Below are 23407 nucleotides of genomic sequence, written 5' to 3' on the forward strand. Positions count from 1 at the left end.
GGCGCTGCTGTTCCTTTTATGACCCAAGGCCAGCACCAACGGCAGTGCCTCCACCATCTCGGCCACCATCCCACAGGCTGCAGTGACATACTGAGGGTCTAAACAGGCACCGTGGGTGACAGAGGACCATTCTGTCAAAACACACCCCAAACCCAACCACCCTCGCAGATAGTAGGCACAGCCCCACCGCCGGCCACGCCCGCCAGAAATGTGGGGCCCATGAGACTCTAGGTGGTCGCTGAAGGCCTACAGATCTCACCTCCTCCACATCCACCTAAACAAGCAGTCCTCTCCACATCTGCCAAGACTGGCACAAACACCTGGAACCTGGTCCCAGCCTCCCAGCCACCCTGCGTGTGCAGCCAGCTGACACCCAGGAGGAGGCTGCAGCCCCTCCCCAGGGCTTTGGCTTTCTCTGGCTCTCCCAGGACCCTGTGCTCGCTCGCCCCTAGGCTGGTGTGGAGAGGCCCACGCTGTAATCCTCGGTTCACCGTTTCCCCAAGATCAGGGGTTCTGGTGGCTGGTGGCGGGATTCTGATGGGCTGCCGAGTCCTACCCGAGAAGTCCTGAGACAGAACGCTGAGGAAAACCCCACGTCCTGAGGGTTTAAGAACCACTGCGCCTCGAGGGCAGGGGCACTTTCTTCCTCACTTTGAGTCTGGCATAGAGTATGTGTCAAAAAATTATTTGCCAAGTTGATAAATGTTTAGGGTTGTGGACGGATACTATCCACCGTCCATGAGATTCAACAGTCTAGGCAACTTCTTCACAGAGAGGAGGAGTGACAGTGGACTTAAGGAATCGAGCCCCGAACTAAGAGAAACAAGGGTGACTTCAATACAATTTCCGGGACCACCTTTAAGAGGTGCCATCCTACTGAGGTGATAAAGAAAGCGCGCTTCCTGCTCTGGCCAGGATGAAATTAACCAGCCTAAACGGGGCCGCGGAGAACGAGCGCAATTATATTAACCCAAACTCAATATGCGCCAGCCAGTGGGCCTGCCTGCTCTGACTCAACCACATCAAGAGCCGCAACTATTTTCAGAGGAATGGAAATTCAAATTACAACTAAAATATGGTGACATTCCCTGAGCACTTACAGCAAGCCTGGCACTTGTCATGGGTTCTTTATGTGGATTAATGTACTTAATCCTACGGCAGCCCCATCAGGTGAGTACCATTCTTATCCGTACTGCAGAAGCACAGGGTAGTAACTTGCTAAGGCCACACAGCCACAAGGTGGCCAAGCAGGAAGTGAGTGTTTGCACGTTCCTCAGTTATCAGTAAGGATTCATTAAGTCACAAACTCGGGGATGGCAGAACCAGAGTCTTAAGGTAGAGGCTCAGGGAAGAGCTTGGCTGTGAACAAAACACCACTGCTTCTAGACGCTGTGCAATTGTAAAACCTTGAGTGGGTAACGAGAAGAAAAATTCCTATCTTAACACCACCAACAGGAACGCTCTTGTCATTAACTGGGGTTGAGCAAAAGCTGGCAAAAAAAGACACAAAGCATTTATCTACCCGCTATTAAAAAGGCATGCTTCTTAAGCCAACAGAGCATGGATAAGATTTCGATATTCCAAGTAAGAGTGTTCCATAAGAAAAACGGCCAAGAACTGCCAGGTGGGGCATTTGCTTCCCCGCTTTGTGGGACAGGCTGCAGGTTGGCATTCCCACCAGACCCTCTGGGGAAAGAGCCTGGAGGCCTCTGGTGACAAGAAGCTTTCCTCACAACGTGCCTTGCCACCATTTTCAGAGTAAAATACCTGAATCGGGAGAAAGTACATGAAAAACTAAGGTACGTGGCTAAATCTAGGTTTAAATGATTTTGAATAGGTTTAAATGAATGAGATGTGTATTTTTTTTTTCTTTCTTTTTCTGTAGGGAGAGGAGGAATTTTCATTTAAAAGTCCACCAAAATACATGGCTGAAACAGACACTCAGGTTACCTAACATTCACATGGTATTTCCACTAACTTTAAGTTTCTTAGTATTTTTATTCATTCATTCGTTACTCAACAAACATGTGTTGATCACTTACAGCAGTGAGAACACGGAGAAGGAGAACGGACGCCCTGCCCACAAGGAGCTCGGAGTCTCAGGTAAAGGACACAGGAGCAGCAAGTGCAGGGTGAAAACAGAGGCGGGGAGCGGGGGGGAAAGCGAGCGAGGATGGAGGTCAGGAGGCTCCCCGACGAGCACGACACCCTGGCGGAGTGTGGGGTTCACAGGGAGCCAGACAGCAGAGGGTGCCCGCCAGCGGGACGTGCGAGGCAGCCCCTCGAATCGCCCCCGAACCCAGGGGCGCGCGCCAGGACGCAGCCAAGTGAAGGCAGGCAGCTTCACACGGCCACACTGACCGCTTTAAAGGTCTCTTCTGTGAATGAATTCCAAGCCCCCAAAGACACTAGGTAAGACGTACTCTGTGTGTTTGAATCCACTTCGTCCTCTCTGGCGGCCTGTGGGGTGTTCGTCCTTCTTTCTGGACTAAGAAGCTGGTCCCCAGGCTGCACCACAACTAAAACCACAACAGAACAAACAGAAGAATTCCCATTCCTTTCATTCGGATTTTCACATTCATGCAGCCTCGTGAACGTTTCAAAATGACAGATTATGTCAAATGAGGCCTAGATTTCCTAGAATCAACTTTAGACCACTTTAGACGCACCAGACTCAGGTATCAATCTCTAGGTTAATCCAAAGTGCACAAGGATTTGGACTTCTCACTCAGATTTCCAAGTCCTTCCCACTGTCTGCCACCTCTAACCCGGGAGGTCTTTATCAGATGGTTCCTGATTCATTACTGCTAAAAGCATCAATGCAACCCCCAAGAAGTCTGGCTTTGATAAATTAGCCCCTGGATCTTCGTTTTCAAGTTGACTACAAATGCACAGACGAAAACAATTTAAACAATGACTCTTCAAAACACCACTCTATAATGATTAATTTAAAAATACAAAACTTCAAGACACCCTCTAACATGTTAAACTATAATGTCCAATTTTTTAAAATTGTGGCTAATGACCCTTGTTAAGGACATTGTCCCTTGAAAAGAGTAAGTCACTTTTATTTTTCAATATACTAGTATTACAATGCAGTATAGAAACAAGCATTTCAACTATAAGAGAAAACAAGTAACTTTTTGAATACAATCTTATGAATCTTATGATCATCTAGGACTAAAAGGATGAAACAGTCAACTAGGACCAGAAATCAAAGGGACACAAATCAGAAGTATTTTTTATGAAAGCTAGAATTCCAAAATCTAAACAAAATGACTGCAAAAGCAAACTCAAGTTAAATGCTAGGGTAGACCCCAAGATACTGGAGATTGAGGCAAGGCCCATACTTCATCCACCTCTTCACCCCCAATGCCCAACTTAGCACCTGGCAAACAGGTGGCACAAAATGAACGTCTGTGACTACATCTGCGGAGCTGATTACTGGTTCAAGCGACGAAGGAAAGAAACCGTCACGGTCATGGACTCACGGGCTTCTAGGATGAACCGCACACAGTGGATGAGAGAGCAGGCGTGGGTCACCATCTCAGGGGAGGAGAGCAGGCTCCAGAGGCCGGGCAGCTGCAGGGCCAGGCAGCAGCAGTCCAGGCCCGCCTGCAGGTCCAGACTCAGTGGGATCTGCTCGTGGATCAAATGCCACGACAGGGCCTGGAGGGGCAGGTGCGTGTTAATGCAGGTTTGACCCACACCTCCTTCCTGCCACAGGGGCTGGCAGGGAAGCTGAGAACCCCCGGCCGTCGAGGAACTGTCCAAAGCTCCCTCCAGAGGGATGGCTCTCGGGCCACCATCCCCAGCTCCCTCCGGTTCAATCCTGACCCACCTGCTCACTGAAGTACCCCCCTCCCACTCCCACTCTGGGAGTGGAACGCAGAATGCCCAACCTGATGTGGCTGCCCGCCCCCAGCATCCTGCCCTGGCCGCACAGCCGGCGGGCTGGGCTCTCCCTCGGGGCTCCCACTGCCCAGGGCCTCGCCTCAGCTGCAGTCACAGAGGCTGAACCTGACAGCCGTGCTGGGGTTCAAATGCTGGAATGGCTACTTCCCAGCGGGTGAAGTCGCTGAGCCTCTTAAGCCCTGCTTCTCTCATCTGTAAAGTGGGAATAACAGCCCACCTCCCAGGGTTGCAGTGAGACCTGAATGAGATGATGCAGGGCTTACGGGCACGTGATGGCTGGCAGGGGCCACTCTGTACTGTAACCGTACGCTTGTTTGCCAGCCTTCCGACTACGCTGAAGCCTAAAGGGCAGGGGTCACAGCTATCTGGCTCGGCCCGGCTCAAGTAGGCGCTTGTTTGTTGCCTTCTGAACAGCTGGGCGAATGCCCTCTGGACGCTCCCCCTCCCTGCTGGGAGGCGGCAGGGGGTGTCAGCACTGGGTCAGCCGTGTCCTCTGCCTCCAAGGGTGCAGGCCAAACTCTCTTCTCCAGAAGTCGTACAAAAAGGCAATGCACACACGTATGTACACGTTTTGGGGGTGTTTATAAGTATTAACACAGAGTGTTCAATTCCCCACAGCTGAAATATCAGGTTTATTGCTCAATTTAAAATATAACAAATTTCTCAGATTATTATTTACTAAGTATCTAAAATTAGGACACATACTACATTTCCACGGCTTCTTTTTCCCTGGAAAAAATTTTTAAATGGATGGTTTGTACTAAATCAAAAAAGTATCTTAGCATCAAGGAAACAAGATTCACATGTAAGTGCCTGACGACTCCCCATGCTATGCTCAGGAGACCCTGGGCGGGAGCCCAGGTCCCAGACCTGACTCTTCAGAGTGCCCCCGCTCCCCTGCCCTGAGGCAGAGACAAGAAGGGCTGTGTTGTCAACCTCACAAGGCGACCGTGGGGAATGGAGCAATAAGGGGCGTGACGAAGCTCGGCAAAGCAGGGGACGGATGTGACACGTGACAGCGGTCACTGCTGGAAGGACAGGCCGCAGGCGCCGGGCTGCACACAGCTCTGCATTTTCAGATGGAGGAGCTTCTTCCCTCTGCACTGAGCGCCAAGTTCCCAAGCTGCCTCTTACCTCGAGGGTCATGACCACAAACTTCACGGTATCCCTCTCCTTCTCAGGAGGAAGGTGCAAGTGGCTGGGCAGTCTGGAGAACACCAGCAGGTACTGGGCCAGGGCCCGAGCCAGAGTGGTCAGGGTCCGATACAGCACGGCATCCCCTGAGACAGAAGGCCCCATGGGGGCAAGAGCCTTCAGCAGAGCCTCTGACCTCTGAAAGACAGGCAGTCGCCGCCCCCCACCCCCGAGAATCTGATGGGAACTAAAGACATGGCTCCCGGAAGCACACGGGCACACAACCCACCACCCCGCGAGACCAGGACCCACATTCCCGAGGCTGAGCCTGCGTTCCTCGCAGGCCCCGAGCTCAGGCCACGTCAAGGAACGGCCAAGCAGCAAACACACCAAAAGACATGCAGAGCCAGGGCCCCAGTGCAGGTTCTCGGTGGCCTCTGTAAGTGCCTTTGGTGTATCAGATCGACAGTGTTGACTGTATTTTCACTCAGTACAGAGCGTGGCACTGGCTCTGCAGCGTTTTTTTAAAATAAGGGGACTTTGATTTTAATTACCAAAGAGATCGTCCAACTTGCTCCAGTAGGCGGTGGGCTCTGCAGGCAGGAACGGCTGGAAGACGTGGTGGACAGCGGGCAGCTGCTGAACCACACTGGCCACGCGGTCCAGAGTTGCCGTGCGAGCTGCTGCGAAAAGGGGGCTCTTCCGGCCCGCACAGATCTCACGCACGCCCAGGCCCAAGCACGGGGCTAGCAGGTTCAGGTTGAACTCCTGAATCGGGGCATTAAAGGTTCAACAATGCCGATTACGAGCTTTCAGTCGGGCAAGGGAAACACAGCAGAGAAGCAAACGTTTCTGAGATAACAGATTAGTACGCCATCCAAAACACTGGAAAGAATACCTTATTCTACTTCTGTTACAAATAAATGAACATCTCCATTTAACATACGATCGGTGAAGTTTATTTCTGGTCGCTTTTGGGTACTTTAATTTTAAAGAAATAGTTTTTTTATGTCTTCAGATTTATTTGAAATCAAAACTTTAATATGATGAAATTTTAATTGATGCAGATACAAAATCAAGCTGATGTGCCATCCAAGAAACGGTGAAACACCAAACATCTCAATGTTTGAAAAAGACAAGTTATGTTCAAAAGCAGCTGAAATAAATCAACGCAGTCATATAAATGCCACAAGTTTGATTGGAAAAACAGCATTTCATACGATACTGTTTCAATTTGTACTGTGCTTTGCCAACTTTTTAAAGCCATTTAAGGATCTTTTTGGCCAATCTTAATTTACTTAATATTCAGAAAAGCACATGTCATTGTCAGCGACCAAAATCGACCCCTAGCCATTGCAGCTGAGCCTTTCTTTAATGCTGTTAAAAGTCTAATGAGCAAATTTGGAAAATTCAGTTGGTTATTAAGCAAATTTATCACTTATCAGCAAATCAGCTTTCACTGAAGGGCTCTTCAAATGAGTCTGGCAAACTGGTTTTGGGCCAATTCTCCTGTTTTCCCCATGTAGCTCTTTCTTTCAAACTGAGGGAGGGTCAGTGCTTGGGAACATGTGGCTGCACCCTGAAGCTCTCTACACCACACCTGCCGGTCCTTGCCATCCCCCATGTCCCTGCGTCACTCCCACTTGGCACATTTCCAGGCAGCACTATTAACACCTAAAGGTTTGTCGGCTGCTGGTCCCAGCAGGTCTGAGAAGGACTCTGCCAAGGCTGTGCCAACACCATCAAGGGGGCTCCAGCCCTCACAGCACCAGTCCAACAGCTGAGGACAGGAACAGGGATGCCCTGCCAGGGCTCCTGGGCCAGCTCCGCACAGCAGGCCTGTGTGACACCTAGTGAGGGTGGGGGGCCTCACTGCACACAGTGGGGAGGGGACCCCTGCCCCAGGTAGGGAGGGGCTTACTAACTTCCATAACATCATGGAAAAGTCAGTTAAATCACGCACCATGGCACCATCCCAGTACTTTTGCTCATGAGCACGAGACAAGCGATCAGAATTCATTATAACCTAAGGGAACCTATTTTCTTTAAATGCACGAAAAGGTGAGTTAAACACGATTCCCCTCCTTTTAGACTCTAGCGTGGCTGAAATAACATCCTGTCCTGTCTGGATTAGGGTCTCTGCTGTTAAGGCACAAAGGTAAGTGGTGCACATTGCTATTCGGTCACATGACAATGAAACACATCAAACACGTGTGAGTAACAAGAGAAAGGGTTCCCAAGGGTCCCGCGGCTCCACTGTACCGAGTTCATCATGAACGCGTTCAAGTCACCCGGAGGGATCCGATTCACCAGCTCTGCCCCTTCCAGCAGTGCAGAGTCTGACCGCGTCCAGCACTGGGATTTAACCAGACGTACGTACCAGTCCTGGGGAGGAGAAAAGGTGGATGACGGGATGTGACTGGGCAGGCTCTCAAGGGGCTTCAACTTGACCGGATACACCTTGTTTCTTCTCCTACTGACCCTCATGTCCTGTCCCAGACCAAAGGACAAGTGGCCTCCCTGGACCATGAATACAGCTCTGGTAAAACTGGACGCTGTCACTGTGCGGGCTGCTCAGCGCCCCCACAGCCCTTTCCCATGGGAACTGGTACTGGCTGTGTCTTCGGACTTGCTGTTACCTGTCTGGACATCCTCTCCCCTCACCTGGCGATCGCTCCACTGTCCCTCAAACTCAGTAAAGTACTGAGGGTAGCGGGCCCACCTCTCTGTCCGCCCCTTGTTGGGCGTTGTGCTGATCATCTTCTACTGGGGGGTCTGCTTTGCTCTTCTCTCCCCAGGGCCAGTGCAGTGGAGGGGCTGAACAAACCATGCCTGAGAACAGTGGCCCGGACTCTGTTATCTACGCCTGGGCTGCTGGATTTGGGACTCCAAGTTCATATTTAAAATGAACTCTCTCCAGGAAAGGAGCATACCAAGGCCCTACCAAGGCCCCACCAAGGCCCCAAATGGCCCCCGGCTCTGAGGTGTGAGCAGTGAGGGTGATGACAAGGTACCAGGTCCCCTGGGGCGGTGGGTCAATATGCAGCGGGTCAGCAGGCGTTAAGGAAAGGGAGACACGCCAGTTGGGCAGGCCGTGGCCACCCGTCTCCTGATTCTCCATTAATCACCGTGACCCTCAGCCCCCTACTAATGACCCGAGTCAGCATTTCCTTTCTCACCCCATGCCCCCTGCTAAAAACCCAGTCTGGACCTCATGGGTCCTGTCGCTGATGTGACTGTGCCCATTGCTGGCAAGAAACAGGGCAGCTCGAGAGTCCTCAGGGGCTGTGCTGAGCGCCAGGACGTCCTGCCGCCTGAGTCACCCGCTGCAGAGGCACTCAGTGCCCCGAGGGGGCCCTGTGTGTCACACCCAGACGTGCTGGACACTTACTTTGTCAGGATTCACTGTCTCCAGTGCCAGGGGCCCGTCCCCGTCCAGCGGGTGGGGCGTGACCAGAGGAGCGGGGCCACGCGATGCCGGTGCAGTGGCGAGACGAAGCCTGTCCAGCAGGGAGTAGAGCCTTTGGTGTCTGGAATCCAATCACACACGGGTTACGGCACAGCTGCACCAGAGGGAGCAACAGTGGCTTCTTACAGCGAGGTGACACGTTTGAAACTTTCTGTTCAGAGCTATTTCTCATCGACACTCAAGTCATGATGCAAATTCAGGCCCCAGTTTACTGGTAACAACCACAGTTTATGTCCCATAAGTATTTTTCAGAAATTTCATTTATACTCAAACACTGCAGCAGGCAATCCACAGCCTAACAGCTAATACAGGCACTCTTTATCAACACAAAACGGACCACCTAAGATCCCAGGGCACAAAATCTCCTACTTTATCTCCCCACATATACAATCTATACCCATTTACATTCATTTCATAGAAGAATCACCTCATCTGGCACCAAATATTTTTACCCCTCCTCGTCTGCCTGAATAAGTCTAGGGTCGAAAGTAGGGATAGTGTCGTCGCCTCTCACCACCTGCTATGAGAACAACAACTTCATGATGCAAATTACAACGTAAGTCACCCAGCATACTGACGAGTCACCTAAAGCCTCGTACTGCCCAAGTCCTACCCCTTCTCGGTTAAAGAAACCAGCAACGGCTACTCTTAAGACTGAAGTCAGTACAGTAACCAGATTCTCTCTCACAAACGTTTTCCCTGCTGTGGAGGAGAGAAGATAAAGGCTTCTCTTCATTTATTTTGCAGTCACGGAAATACACTCATGTAACAGACATCAGGATTTCTGGCAAAGGCCTCAAAAAGACTTTGCAAACAAAATTAGGTGATAAACAGCCATAGAGAGACAAAATGTTGACAAGGTGTAGAAACAATTCTCGCCGAGAACTAGGTAACGTCTCTCAGCTCTGCCAGGTCTTATTTAGCAATTAGATCACAGGCTTTGATTTTTGCTAAGACAGAGCTGATCGATGACTCATCGCAGATGGTGAGTGGAGGCCACAGGAACACCCGCCACCCTCACACAGCCACGGCGCTTTATCGCGGCAGAGCTGACACTGCCAGCTGGTCCTCACCGTGTACACGTTAAGATCCAACTGTGTTAATTTCGGAAGGCTCTCTCTCAAGGCCCTTCTGCAGTGAACCCACCAATACAGCACGCCAGCCTCTCATCCTGCGAGTCTGTGCCCTCACAAACCCTAGTCTTTACACTCAGAAAGCAAGGAGCACCGGGCCCCGGCGTTACCTCTGCGCTAACCCGCTGCTCTGCAGGTGCTCCTGGATCCTGCTTAGCTCTTCCGCCGGCAGCTGGGCCGTGCTGTTCTAAAGCAGACAAGAACACGTCAGTGGCGTTGCAATGCACAAGAGTCAAAGTCACCTGTGCTCATTTACAGAAGATAAAGGGGCACGTCCGGCTCTGGTGGCAAAGGTGGACTAGAAGAAGTACAGGAAGCACCCATATCGGACACACAAGGAAGGACCAGCTCATCCGTGTTGCACGCTCCCCTCGGTGGCCACGTGAAGACTATCCCCGTGGGGGAGGAGCCAGCCAAGTGTTCCGCCTGCCCTGCCAGGTTTTCAGTAAAAAACGACATCTGTGTTTTCTCCCAGTACCTGTAAATTTGCAGCCAGAAGCATCTCCACCCGGCGACAAGCAAGGGTGTCGACCATGTGAGCCAGCACACGGAACGGAGTACACAAAAGCTTGTCCACGTACAGCGTCAGCACGGCGCCCGACTGGCTCAGGTGGATCCCCTCCAGGCACTGGAGGGTTTTCTTCAGCGTGGTGGGCTGCGGTTTGAGAGAAGGAGAGGAATAAGAGCAGAGGGTTTTGACCACTGGAAACAGCAGTTTAAAAATGCCAACCCTCCATTTTTAAGGCAGAGAAAACCGGCGATAGCCGGCACCAGGGAGACTTACAGTTGAAAGATTTTCACAACGAGACTGAATTGCCTGGATGAAAAGGCCGCTGGCCGCGGAATTCCGATGGACAGCACTAATGAAGTCCTGCACAGGAGGCTCGTGGGACAGGCTGATCAGGTCCTGAATGTGGTTGACGATGAGCCACGTTAAGTGCTCTGAATCGTGTAGGTTCTGGCACTGAGGACAAGACAACAATGAAAGGCCATCTTCTAGAGGACAAGGCAAGAGCAGACACTAGCGCCACAGAAAAGGCCGGAAGTGGTGGAAGGAGAAAACCAACTCCGAATTATAATCCTCACTGAAAGTATTTACTGTTTGAGCACCATGACTGGTGAGGTGACAACACACTTTACAGAGCCGGCACCCGCAACTGTGCACCACAGCCGAGCTGTCCAAAGTCAGGCCCCAGGGAGGTGCACCCCAGCGGCACAGCTCAGGGACACAGGAGGAGAAGAGCATGGCCCAGGGCCGCGGGCGGTCTGGGGCACCTGAGAGCCCGGCGCCTCCCGAGGGCAGTAGGAACGGTGTGACCGGCCCGAGCTGAGACGCGAGAGCGGGTGGTGCGCCCGTCCAGGGCAAGCCCTGCCTCGCCCAGGCCTCAGTCCAGCCTCCTGACGGGAATTCTCCAGTTACCCTCGCTGCAGCTTTGTGACAGGTCAGTAGAAAAAAACAATTTCCTGTAACTGTCAGTTTTGATAGATTTCCTGAATCCAAAATATGGATGGTTCCCATAGATCAAATGGATCTTAAGGGAAGAAATTTCATGTAAGATTTATAAGGCAATGAGAAAAATACAGTTTTAAATTTGGGGTTGGCCAAAAAGTTTGTTCAGTTAATGAATACGTTGTTCAATAAAGTTCTTGGTGGGACTTCCCTGGTGGTCCAGTGCGGGGTGGTCCGTGCTCCCAATGCAGGGGGGCCCGGGTTCGATCCCTGGTCGGGGAACTCGATCCCACATGCTGCAACTAAGAGTTCGCAAGCCACAACTAAGAGCTCGCGTGCCACAGCTGAAAGATCCTGCACGCCGCAACTGAGACCCGGTGCAGCCTAAATAAATATTAAACAAAAAAAGTTCTTGGTGAAAATGAAACATGTTATTATTTTTGTTTGTTTTTTTTTTTTGCGGTATGCGGGCCTCTCACTGTCGTGGCCTCTCCCGTTGCGGAGCACAGGCTCTGGATGCGCAGGCTCAGCGGCCGTGGCTCATGGGCCCAGCCGCTCTGCGGCATGTGGGATCCTCCCGGACCGGGGCACGAACCCGCGTCCCCTGCATCAGCAGGCGGACTCTCAACCACTGCACCACCAGGGAAGCCCGAAAAGTGTTATTTTTACTTAAAGCCGAACAAACTTTTTGGCCAACCCAATACATATGTTGCCTTTTCACTGTAATTCATGACCTTAGGCAGAAATTATAAAGCGAGATAAATTTTTTGGCATCTGGTTAATGCTTAATACTTTTACTGTGGGATAATTTGATAGTATTAACTTATAAAATAAATATTTTTCTTAATTTTCTGTGAAAACAGCATTATATAACTATATCAAATTATTTCTCAAAAGTGGAACGAGTTAGAAAAACGATTTGAACATCAAGAATGTAAAGCACGGGGTTTCCCTGGTGGTGCAGTGGTTAAGAATCCGCCTGCCAATGCAGGGAACACAGGTTCAAGCCCTGGCCTGGGAAGATCTCACTCATATGCCGCAGAGCAACTAAGCCCGTGAGCCACAACTACTGAGCCCGCGTGCCACAACTACTGAAGCCCGCGTGCCTAGAGCCCGTGCTCCGCAACAAGAGGAGCCACCGCAATGAGAAGCCCATGCACCGCAACGAAGAGCAGCTCCCGCTCGCCGCAACTAGAGAAAGCCCGCGCGCAGCAATGAAGACCCAAAGCAGCCAAAAATAAATAAATTTACAAAAAAAAAAGAGAATGTAAAACAAAACATGAATATTAACAAATTGCTATCAATGGCAAAAAAGATCTAAAGAAGCAGCTCAGGTGAAGGAGTCTATCCCTCTTCCGACGCGCTGCTGAGCGACAGCGGCCTTCGTGGCGCCATGTCTGCACGGAAGGAAGGAGCACGTTCTATCAGCCCGGAAAAGGTATCAGATCCCAGTGAGAGTGGAACAACGAGTTCTCTCTGAGTAACACGATTACAGATGTTAGTTTCTTCTGTTTACTTATTTGGTTTTTGTAAATTTTTTGTATTACACAAGAGATGTTAGTTTTACGGTCAAAAATTCCACAAAAGTTATTTTTTAAAAGAATGTCATTCAAATAGGAATCTAAAAATGCAGCGATTAACATTCTAACACCTTTTCCACAGATTAAAAAAATTTTTTAATCAGAACCTCACTCAGCCAAACTTGTAACTTCTTTATATTACCATTGTTACTCCATGGCGTCCCTCAAAACAACAAAGGCACCCAGCACTGCGACTGGTGCCGAGCAAGCGATTGCCCACTGAATCTTTTACAGACAAACTTAAACTCCCAGGGCTGGACGCCAAGCCTGATTTCCAGTTATACTTGGGAGCAGGATTCAACTTTAATTTTAGTCTTACATTCTGGTGGAGTGACGGACGGTGGAAGTCAGTCTGTAGAAGTATCAACCGCGCGAGGTGTTTTCCAGCCCCCAACCCGCCCTCCTCGCAACTTCAGACTTACGACATAATCGCAGAAGAGAATGAGAGCTCCTCTTCGTACTATTTCTCTATTGCATATTCCCAGTTTGGAAGCCACATCAGAATCCTCGTCCTCTCCAGACATCTGGGGACTAAGTGACTTCGTGCTGGATAGACTGCGTCTTCTAGAAGGAGCAACAGAAGCTCTGACAGTGTTTCTGAGATGACAGCCGGCTTATTTTCAAAACACTGAAGATGACTGTCGTTTAGTCCCAGTTCCAAAGCAGACAGTTACTTTAAATACTGCCACATCAGAATGATGTGTAAGATCTACTCTCAGTGATCTGTTTCTGAGCTATGATAAAGCACATATGGAAAACTAAAATAAACAGAGGATCTAACAGGCAGAAAATGTAAATGCTTGACTGAAAGGCAAAATCCACCACGAAGTTGCACATTCCATCAGCGCTCTTATCTCACTGGCTGTGTCTGATGGCAGAGCTATTGCTTTTGAAATTTCTGGTTTTAGCTTGCTACGAAAGCTGTCAAGTGACAGAAGAAGACCTCTGCATTTCCATACTTTACTCTTCAATTACCAACGAAAAGTTACAACCCTAAGCATGCCCACAGCATCTATGCTATTATGGAAACCCTGTTTAAAAGCATTTCTGCACAATTAATTCCCCACTAGTGAAGGTTATTTCATTTCATCTTTACTTCTTCTCACCTTGTCTTTTTTCTTTCTAAGGAGATGAGAATTACAAACTTTGGGACTCTCAGTACTGGCCACAACTCTTAAAACACAGTAGTTGCCATGCTCACCAACAGCCCTCTGACCTGAGGGTAAGACAATCCCCTCGCCTCGGCGGCCAAGAACCTACAAGTCTCTGCTAAGCCTTAGTGGAGACGAAGGTGACACCAGGACTAGAATATTCTGAAACGTGTCAACTCTTCCTGTTAACGCCTCAGGATTTAGAAGAGAATTGTTTAAAAACTTCTATCACGACAGAACATGGATCAGTGGTTACCGAGGGAGGGGCAGGGGGAGGGGGTGGCTGCACTGGGACAGGAGGGAATTCTCTGAAGCGATGATACTGGTCTAACTCTTGACTGTGGTGGTGGTGACCTGGCTATATCGGGTACAAGAGAGTACATTCTACTGTACTGTAAGTTACATGTCAATTAAAAACTAACAAACAAAAAACCTTTCCTTTCTCAGTCAGCCCTCCTGCCAGCCCCAACATGACTTACATTCAAGGTGTAATTCTGTGTTTGCAAATAGTATAGCTATAGGGGAAAAAGCCTCTGAAAGAGAAGGGGAGAATTTGCAGTTCAAATATTAGCAGTGGACACAAAGAAGGTCCAAGGTCAACCCAAATTTAGTCCCAGTTTGTAGGAGGGCAAAGCCCCCAAGACCTCAGGACAGACACTGCCAGCTACTGATAGCAAATGAACTTCCCAAATAAAAGATGACTGCGTATGCAGGACCCGAACCGTCCACCAAAAGGCAGGACAGGTAGAAAGCAAATCATAAGACTATGATGATCTAATCCCCAAAATAAGAAGCAGACAAAAACAGACCCCACTGTGGCAACCATGGGTACTTCCAGGAAGTGTGGCCTGGGAGCCCGTGCTCATCTGAGAGCCAGTGCTGAGCTGCATACAGAACCTCTGTAACAATTGATAGAGCAGTTCTATATCTGCTGAGTACACAGATAGAAAATAATGACTTGTACTTTGTATTCCAAACTTCTAGTAATTCATTTTTATTATCTTTTGGAAATAGAGACACTCATCATCAAAACCAGACAAGGACACCACAAAAAAAGAAAATCACGGGGCAATATCCTTGATGAACATAGATGCAAAAATCCTCAACAAGTTATTAGCAAACTGAATTCAACAGTACATTAAAAGGATCGTATACCGTGATAAGTAGGATTTATTCCACGGATGCAAGGATAGTTCAGCATCCATAAGTCAATCGATAAAATACATCATGTTAACAAAATGAAGAATAAAAAATATATGATCATCTCAATGGATGCAGAAGCATTTGACAAACGTCAACATCTATTTATGATAAAAACTCTCAATAAAATGGGTACAGAGAGAACGTACCTAAACATAATAAGGGCCGTATATGACAAGCCCACAGCTAACATCATACTCAATGGTGAAGGGCTAAAAGCTCTTCCTTTAAGATCAGGAACAAGACAAGGATCCCTATTCTTGCCACTTTTATTCAACATAGTATTGGAAGTTCTAGCCAAAGCAATTAGGCAAGAAAAAGAAATAAAAGGCATTCAAGCCAGAAAGAAGTAGAATTTTCATTACTTACAGATGACATGATACTGTACATAGAAAACCCTAAGGAGTCCACTAAAAATCTGTTAGGATTAATCAATGAATTCAGTAAAATTGCAGGATACAAAATCAATATACAGAAATCTGTTGTATTTCTATACACAAATAACAAACTATCAGAAAGAGAAATTAAGGAAATAATCCCATTTACAATTGCATCAAAATAATAAAATACCTAGTAATAAATTTAACCAAGGAGGTGAAAGAACTATACACTGAAAGACACTGATGAAAGAAGCTAAAGAAGACAAAAATAAATGGAAAGATATTCCATGCTCATGGATTAGAAGAATTAATATTGTTAAAATGTTCATACCACACAAAGCAATCTACAGATTCAATGCAATCCCCATCCAAATTCCAATGGCATTTTTCACAGAACTTGAACAAAAAATTCTCAAATTTGAATGGAACCACAAAAGACTCCGAACAGCCAAAAGCAATCTTGAGAAAGAAGAACAAAACTGGAGGTATCACGCTCCCTGATTTCAAACTACACTACAAAGCCACAGTAATCAAAGCAGTACGGTGTTGACATAAAACCAGACACACAGATCAATGGAACAGAAAATAGCCCAGAAATAAACCCACACTTATATGACAGTTTCAGCTATAATAGGTGAAAATAATCGAGTTGGGGGATCATGCATGCACACATGTCTGTTAATGTGTGATAGTGGGCAAGTTATTTAACTTCCCTGGGAAAAGAAGTTTCCCTGTCTATAATATACATGCCTTTCGAGAGATTTTAATAACTTATAGTGGAAAGCCCACAGAACAACATCTGGCACTTAATGCTATATAAGTGCTAGTGATCTATATATAAAAGGTCTTTACCAATACATTATTATTATTTCTATTATCAGGGTAATTAAATCACTAACTCATGTTAGTGCTGGGGACACTATGAGGGCCCTTGTGGGAATTATGATCTAGAGGGAGAGATATTAACCAAATTATCACCCAAATAAATGTCAAATTACAGTCTCAACACATGCCACAAAAAAGAGGCAAAGGTTGGGGTAAGAGCAGATAGTGAGACTTCACCAATCAAAGAGAAGTCAGGAAGGCTTCCCTGAGGAAATAATGACTGAGCTGAGAACCCAGAATCAGTGAGTTTCCCATATCGGCTAATATATGGAGAGAAATCAGGAAAATGTAAGTTGAACTATAAAAAGCTGGCAAAAAATAAATCAATATCATAAAGCCAATGTCTGTCCCTTAGATCCCATCTGCTCTTGCCAACTCTAGGATAACGCTCTCTTCTGTAAGGGGGTCACCCATGCCATTCGTTCTCTCATCTAGAAACTCTCTCATGTCCTCATTTCCCATGTCTCTGTTTCCCTCCAGAGCGAAACTCCTCCTAACCGTTGTGTAGAGCTGCTCTCTAAATGTCCCTCTTTCGTCATTTTTTTTCCTTAACTTTTATTTTGAAAACTTTCAAGCTGATATAAAAGCTCAAAGAATAATTCAGGGCTTCCCTGGTGGCCCAGTGGTTAAGAATCCGCCTGCCAATGCAGGGGACACAGGTTCGAGCCCTGGTCCAGGAAGATCCCACATGCTGCGGAGCAACTAAGCCCGTGCGCCACAACTACTGAGCCTGAGCTCTAGAGCCCACGAGCCACAACCACTGAAGCCCGCGAGCCACCACTACTGAAGCCCACACGCCTACAGCCCGAGCTCCACAACAAGAGAAGCCACCACAACGAGAAGCTCGCGCACCGCAACGAAGAGTAGCCCCCGCTCGCCACAACTAGAGAAAGCTGCGCACAGCAACAAACACCCAATGCAGCCAAAATAATAATAATAAATAAATAAATTTATATATAAAAAAAGAATAATTTAATTAACAGCGACATACTCTTCACCTAGATTCAACTACTAGTAAGTCACCACCTTTGCGCTCAGGCACGCACGCCACACACATGCACGTGCTCCACACATACACACATACCCTACACACACTCGACACTCACGCACGCTGTACACACACGCAATTTGGGGGGCTGTACCATTTGAGGGTAATCTGCAGGTCAAGAGACTGCACCCCTAAATACCTCAGCAAGTGTGTCCCCTAAGAACTACTCATAACCAAAAGCAACAAGTTATGTAGAGCTCACATTCAAATGTAGCTTGTTGACCCAATAATGTCCTTTCTACTGGTTTCATCCCCCAGATCCAGAATGTAATCAAAGATCATAAAACTGTACCTATTTGTCATGCGCTCTTACGTCTTTTCATCCAAGCCAACAGTTCTGTATCTTCCATGACACTGACTGACACTGCTGGAGAGCCCACATGATTCTTCTGTGGAAGGCCCTCCATTCATCAGACTGGGGTCTGCCCTCCCATTTCCTCTTGAACCCACTCCAGGTGGGCCTCTGCCCTCACCACCCACCATATGTGCAAAGGCAGAGGAAGAGGAGGAGGAGAAGGAGAGTGGGGCAGAAGCTAAGAAACACTGGCTGAGGATCCATTTGGGCGGTGGATACCTTCTCACTTACCGTCCACCCACCCAACATCTGTTAGTATTATCAGCTAACTCAAGTCCTGCCCTTGGTGTCCAGGGAGGCTACTGGGGAGGCTGCAATAACACAAGAGCCCAGGACCCTAATTCCTACGGTGCCCAGCCATCCGGTCCGACAGTGGGCTGGAGCACAGGCTTGGTCCTTGGAACAGCCCCCTGGGTGCTCTGAGGCAAAATCCTCAAGGACCCAGGGCCTCACTGCTCAGAGCGTACTCCATGGATCAGAGCACTGGTACCCCCAGGAGTCTGGCAGAAATGCAGAGTCCCAGGCACCATCAGCCATCTGCTGAATCAGAATCTGATTTGAACAAGCTCCCCAGTTGATTTACACGCACAGTGAAGAAGCTCTGAAGTAGAAGGCACAGATTTTCTGTTTCCGACTCTTACAATACTTTAGTCATCATGACAGGCTTAAACTGTTCTCTAAGCATGTCGAATGTTTTCACTGCTCTGTCCTCCCCAACTAACTGTAAGCACTTGGAGGGCAGGAAGCAGCGATTATTTTTCCTTTGCATGTCCCACAACATATAGCACAGGGTAGAGGTGTAATACTGCTGCTCACGTTGGCTTTTCCACCGAGAGCACCGGACCAGCCAACGCGGGACCCACGGCCTCACTTGGCTGTCTTTCCGTGCTTGAGCAGAGAGGAGCTGACCTCAACCCTGCAGCCCCTGCAGTCTCCTATTTCCATAGCTTTCTCTCCTCGCCATCGGCTCTTGAGTCTTCCAGAAACACTGCACTGAGGACTCAGCTGCGGGGCGGGTGGGGGGGCGGAAATCAAATCTTTTCTTTCCACATATGTACAAATGGCTGAGCAAGAGGGTGCCTAGAAACAGAGACTCAGACCTGACAACTCTTTGCAAAACAGGGCCACCCACAATCAGATACTTAACAAGTCTTCTTGAATGATAAAAAAAAATAAGGTATTTCCATGTAGTTTTGAAAGGCTGCTAAATAATTTCTTCATTATCTAAGAATAACCGGAACCACATTTAACTTATAATGAAGTTAAGCCATCGCAACATGTCTGGCTCTGGAACCATTTAAGGATGAGAACCCAGCAGGAGGGACACAGCATGACAAAAACGGCCCGTAAGATGGAACAGTGTCAAAGAACTTGTCAAAGAAATCACTTGTGAAAAGCAGCGGCTATTCTGAATGCCTGTAGTCGGACCACGTTTTCCCTACAATAGAGTGTCCATGAAAGAAAGATTAACATGCGGTGGATTCTTTACAAAGCCTCGTGAAAAGGGAGCCAGAGCTCAAGCTGCTCCGAGCCCCGGCACACGAGCCCAGGCTGGCCTCCCGGGGAGCAGAGCGCACGTACCTGGGGGTCTGCTGCACCTCTGCCCACCAGCGGTAGTCGGTGTGGCTGACCAGCAGGAGGATCTGACACCAGAGCAGCACGAGGGCCGGGTGGGTGGGGACCATGGAGCGCACCCACGCGTTCAAGCTCTCCAGGCCGTAGAAGCTGCCGTCCGCGCCGTCCGTCAAGAGTCTCGAGGCAGCTGCGGTGATTCTCCGGAATGTCCCTAGAAACAAGCCAAAAATAAAACCGATTACGGGGAAACACATCACGGTCCAACGCTTCGCAACCACGTGAAGCTTTTACACAAAAAAGATACACACAGGGCTCTCTGCTACATTGACACGTTCACAGCCTTTGGCACTTAGAAAATTCCAGCCTGACATTCTGCTTCCTCAATGGAGCAGCCAAGGAAGCCGGCGCCCTCACTGTCCTGTCCTCCCCACTGAGTGACCAGCTCTCCAGGGGCTCCGAGCCGGGAGTCTCAGTGGTGCTGACCGTGGACACAGCTCCACCGAGAAGGCAGCAGCCACCATGCGGCCCATCAGGTCACGGCACCTAGGACAGCCCAAGCCACAGCCGCGCGGGTGGGAACAGCAGGTCCCTGAGAGCCGAGGGCCAGGTGGCCTCTGCACCCAACACGGGGTGACCACCCGGGGCAAGGTGGCCGTGCAGGCAGGCGCCCAAACTCAGACCCGCACGTCAGCAGCAGACCCAGCCAGGCTCTGCCCCGGTTTCCCACAGCATCCTCCTTAGGGCCAGGAAAACTCTCCCCTAGGAGAGACTGAATTCACGACTTCATTCTATCCCACCTCTGGAACGACACGAAGCCAGCTCCACACGCCTGTCTCTCCACCCCGCCCTGGATGCACCCAGACTGGCCCTCACCCCAGGGACACGGGGACACGTGCATGCCGTGAAGTGCAGCCTGGGACGCAGCAGGACTGGACATGACAGGAGGTGGCCAGGGGCTCCCTGTCCCCCCAGCTGAGGAGTCCTGGCATCACTGCTGGCGAGTCAAAAGCTTATTTCTGCTCTAAATTTCAACACATGCAAACACAAAAGGGCCCTAAAACAGGCAGAAACAAACAGACCACAGACTTCTTCTCACTCCTCATGACTGCTTACACCCACGCCCTGAGACAAGGGGAGAGCTGACAAAAGCTCGCCAAACAGAAACATCCGACCAGGAGCTTTCCAGTGCTCACCTCCTCTCTGGCCGCACTGGGCTGGGTTCTCTCCGGTTGCTGCCATGTCAGCATCGCCCACCTCAGGCCCACCCAGCCCTGGCCTGCTCCCTCTAGTGCCTCCGTCACTGCGTGGGCTCCCTGTGGGTCATGGACACAAGGGAAGAGCCAGGCGCTGTCCCAGAGGAACCCTGGAGCCAGACCAAGGCACGCGGGGAACGGCAGACCACGGATGTGGGGTTTTACTGAACAGGGAGCAGGAAACCATGGTCAGGGCTGAGATCCAGGTGACGGAGCGTCGAGGTGGGCTTTGAAATCAGACTGTGGCTCTGCCATGCCTGCTCGGTGACCCTGGCCGCACGTCCCCTGTGGCCTTAGTTTCCTCGCTTGTAAAATGGAATTCAGAGCACCAGCCGCTCACAGGGCTGCAGTAAGGATCAAATCACAAAGCCCAAGGGAAAGGCGCAGTACAGCGCTGGACAGCGCCAACAACCAGCAAACGGCTGCTGCCGCCGGAAGGACGTCAGGGAAGCGCCCGGCCTTGGAGGGCAGCGTCCCGACAGCAGGAGGAAGCCACTGGCGGGACAGGACAGGAAGTTAGGGGCCCACCGCGGGGCAACAATGACGCTGGGGTCTGAGCGTCTCTAATGACAAATGCCAAACAAGTCAACAAGAAGAGGAAGCTGGGGCAGAGCAGCTGTGCCAGGTGACAAGTCCAGCCTTAAGTGTAAGTCTGAGGTGCTGGCAGGACAGTAAGCACGTGTCTGGAGGGAGGATGGAAACGAGAGACCAAGGCAGCCATGACGGTGGAGTGACAAGACCTAAGGAGGCAGTTACCAGTGTCATCTCTGCAGCAATAACCCAGGCAGGTCACGAAGGAGGCGGTCCCATGGATGGGGAGGAGGAGGGAGGGAGACAGAGGGCGGGAGGGGAGAGCAGAGAGAGACCAACAACACTCAGTGGATGAAAGACAGTCCCTTCAACAAATGGTGCTGGGAAAACTGGGTCTTCACATGCAAAAGAATGAAACTAGACCCCTAGCTTATTACCCCACTCACAAAAATTAACTCTAAATGGATTAAGAACTTGAATGTAGGACCTGAAACCATAAAGAAGAAAACATAGGTATTAAACTCCCTGACATTGGTCTTGGCAATAATTTTTTGGATATGACACCAAAAGCAAAGGCAACAAAAACAAAAAAAAATAAGTGGGATCACATGAAACTAAAAAGCTTCTGCAGAGCAAAGGAAACCATCAACAAAATGAAAAGGCAACCTACAGAATGGGACAAAACTTTGCAACCCATACATCTGATAAGGGGTTAATTTCCAAAATATATAAGGAACACATAAATCAATAACAAAAATAAATCCAATTAAAAAGTGGGCAAAGTGGGATTTCCCTGGCGGTCCAGTGGTTAAGACTTCGCCTTCCAATGCAGGGGGTGTGGGTTCAATCCCTGGTCAGGGAGCTAAGATCCCATATGCTTCATGGCCAAAAAACCAAAACATAAAACAGAAGCGATACTGCAACAAATTCAATAGAGACTTTAAAAATGGTCCCCAGAGGACCAGTGTGGTGGGGTGGGGGACGGGGGAGCTTGCAGGGCAGGGGACCAGGCCTGGGAGCCCAGCTGGCTCTCGGGGGCCCGAGTGGGCGGGGCAAACGCCCTCCACTCCTTCTGCTGCTCCTCAGGTTCTGGAGTGCCCTCCCGCCTGCCTCCTCCCTATGCCCCCAAGGCCAGCGCAGCCCGGACGGGATGGGAACTCTGAGGGCGTAGGACCCCGCCCAAGAGCTGGGCAGACTTCCCCGGCCAACTGGGCGGGGGAAACGCTGGGCGCACTCCCCCCACCCCCCGATCCGAGCCCCCAAGGGTCCCTCCAGGTGTGGGAACCCCTCGCCCCTCTCAGCCACCCCTCAGGGGTGCCGGTCCTGTCCGGCCTCCACTTCTCTTCCCCCTTCAGTGCCCCCACGTTCTACCGGTTCGCTTGGGGGTTCCTCCCATCTCTTTGGGCCTTGAGGTCCCCCACCAGCAACCAGCAGGTGCCCTAGTTGTGGGGAGACGTTGTAGGGAGACGCAAACTCCGCGTCTTCTCACACCACCATCTTGACTCCGCCCCCTCGAGAAGCTCGGGATTTTATTTTTAGTAATTTCCCAACAGTACATAATCTGCTTACTGTGCCTCCTGTCCACTGTGTCTCTCCCCCTAGAAGCAGTGGCAGCCGGGCCTGGAGAGGAGACCATGTACACCTCAGCCGCCAGGGGCCTGCCCGCCGGGGTCCCCGCTCAGGACCCCGAACCCCAGGAGGCGCTGGGTCTGGGCCAACTGTCATCGGAGCTGCTTCTGATGGTGCTGAGCCACGTGCCCGGGCGCTGCCGCCAGGGGTGCTGGCACTGGCACGACCTGGTGGACTGCCAGGCCCTGTGGCTGAGAATCCTGGCCCGAGGCCACGCCACCCTGTCACCCACCCTCCACACCTACCTGCCCCCGCCAACGACCCCAGGCCCTGTGTCCTGGGCCGCTTCTGCGAGAGCACACCCATAGGACGCAACCTCCTTCCGAACCCCAGTGGCGAAGCCTTCCTGAAATGGACGGTGCCGACTGGAGGAGATGCCTGGGGGGCAGAGGAAAACTGGGAGGTCACTCCCAGGGCCTGTATACGGACCAGCTTCCTGTCTTCCTACAGGTGGTGTCAAAAGAAGCAGGTGTCAGATCTGGAGGAGGAGGGTCTGTGGCCGGAACTCCTGGACAGTGGAAAACCTGAGATTTTTGTCTCTGACTGGTGGACAGACCAACAGTACACTGACAGTTTATATGGGCTAACTGTCCAGCCTCTAGATGCCAACCAGGCCGTCCTGCATCATTACTCTCCTTGGTCTTTTCCCATCCAGCAGTGTAGAAAGAGTTTCTCCTTTGAGGCTAGCCATGTGTTCTCCAACCGTAAGAAGGCTGTAC

General features: G+C 50.0%; 1 protein-coding gene across 1 annotated transcript in view; it reads right to left on the bottom strand.

Annotated features, from left to right (window-relative positions):
- HTT (huntingtin) overlaps nucleotides 1–23407 on the bottom strand; it is a 135895-nt gene that overhangs the window by 15251 nt on the left and 97237 nt on the right. The window contains exons 42-53 of the mRNA XM_024745086.1: nucleotides 19282–19486; nucleotides 13104–13245; nucleotides 10436–10615; nucleotides 10130–10306; nucleotides 9762–9838; nucleotides 8441–8579; nucleotides 7312–7434; nucleotides 5604–5817; nucleotides 5050–5195; nucleotides 3492–3669; nucleotides 2424–2519; nucleotides 4–98 (exon numbers count right to left, since the gene is read on the bottom strand). Of these exons, the coding sequence (XP_024600854.1) occupies nucleotides 4–98; nucleotides 2424–2519; nucleotides 3492–3669; nucleotides 5050–5195; nucleotides 5604–5817; nucleotides 7312–7434; nucleotides 8441–8579; nucleotides 9762–9838; nucleotides 10130–10306; nucleotides 10436–10615; nucleotides 13104–13245; nucleotides 19282–19486 (1772 nt within the window). The remainder of the gene's footprint in view (nucleotides 1–3; nucleotides 99–2423; nucleotides 2520–3491; nucleotides 3670–5049; nucleotides 5196–5603; nucleotides 5818–7311; nucleotides 7435–8440; nucleotides 8580–9761; nucleotides 9839–10129; nucleotides 10307–10435; nucleotides 10616–13103; nucleotides 13246–19281; nucleotides 19487–23407) is intronic.

Source organism: Neophocaena asiaeorientalis, unplaced genomic scaffold (genome assembly GCF_003031525.2).
Source record: "Neophocaena asiaeorientalis asiaeorientalis breed wild unplaced genomic scaffold, Neophocaena_asiaeorientalis_V1.1 scaffold65, whole genome shotgun sequence".
Lineage (NCBI taxonomy): Eukaryota > Metazoa > Chordata > Mammalia > Artiodactyla > Phocoenidae > Neophocaena > Neophocaena asiaeorientalis.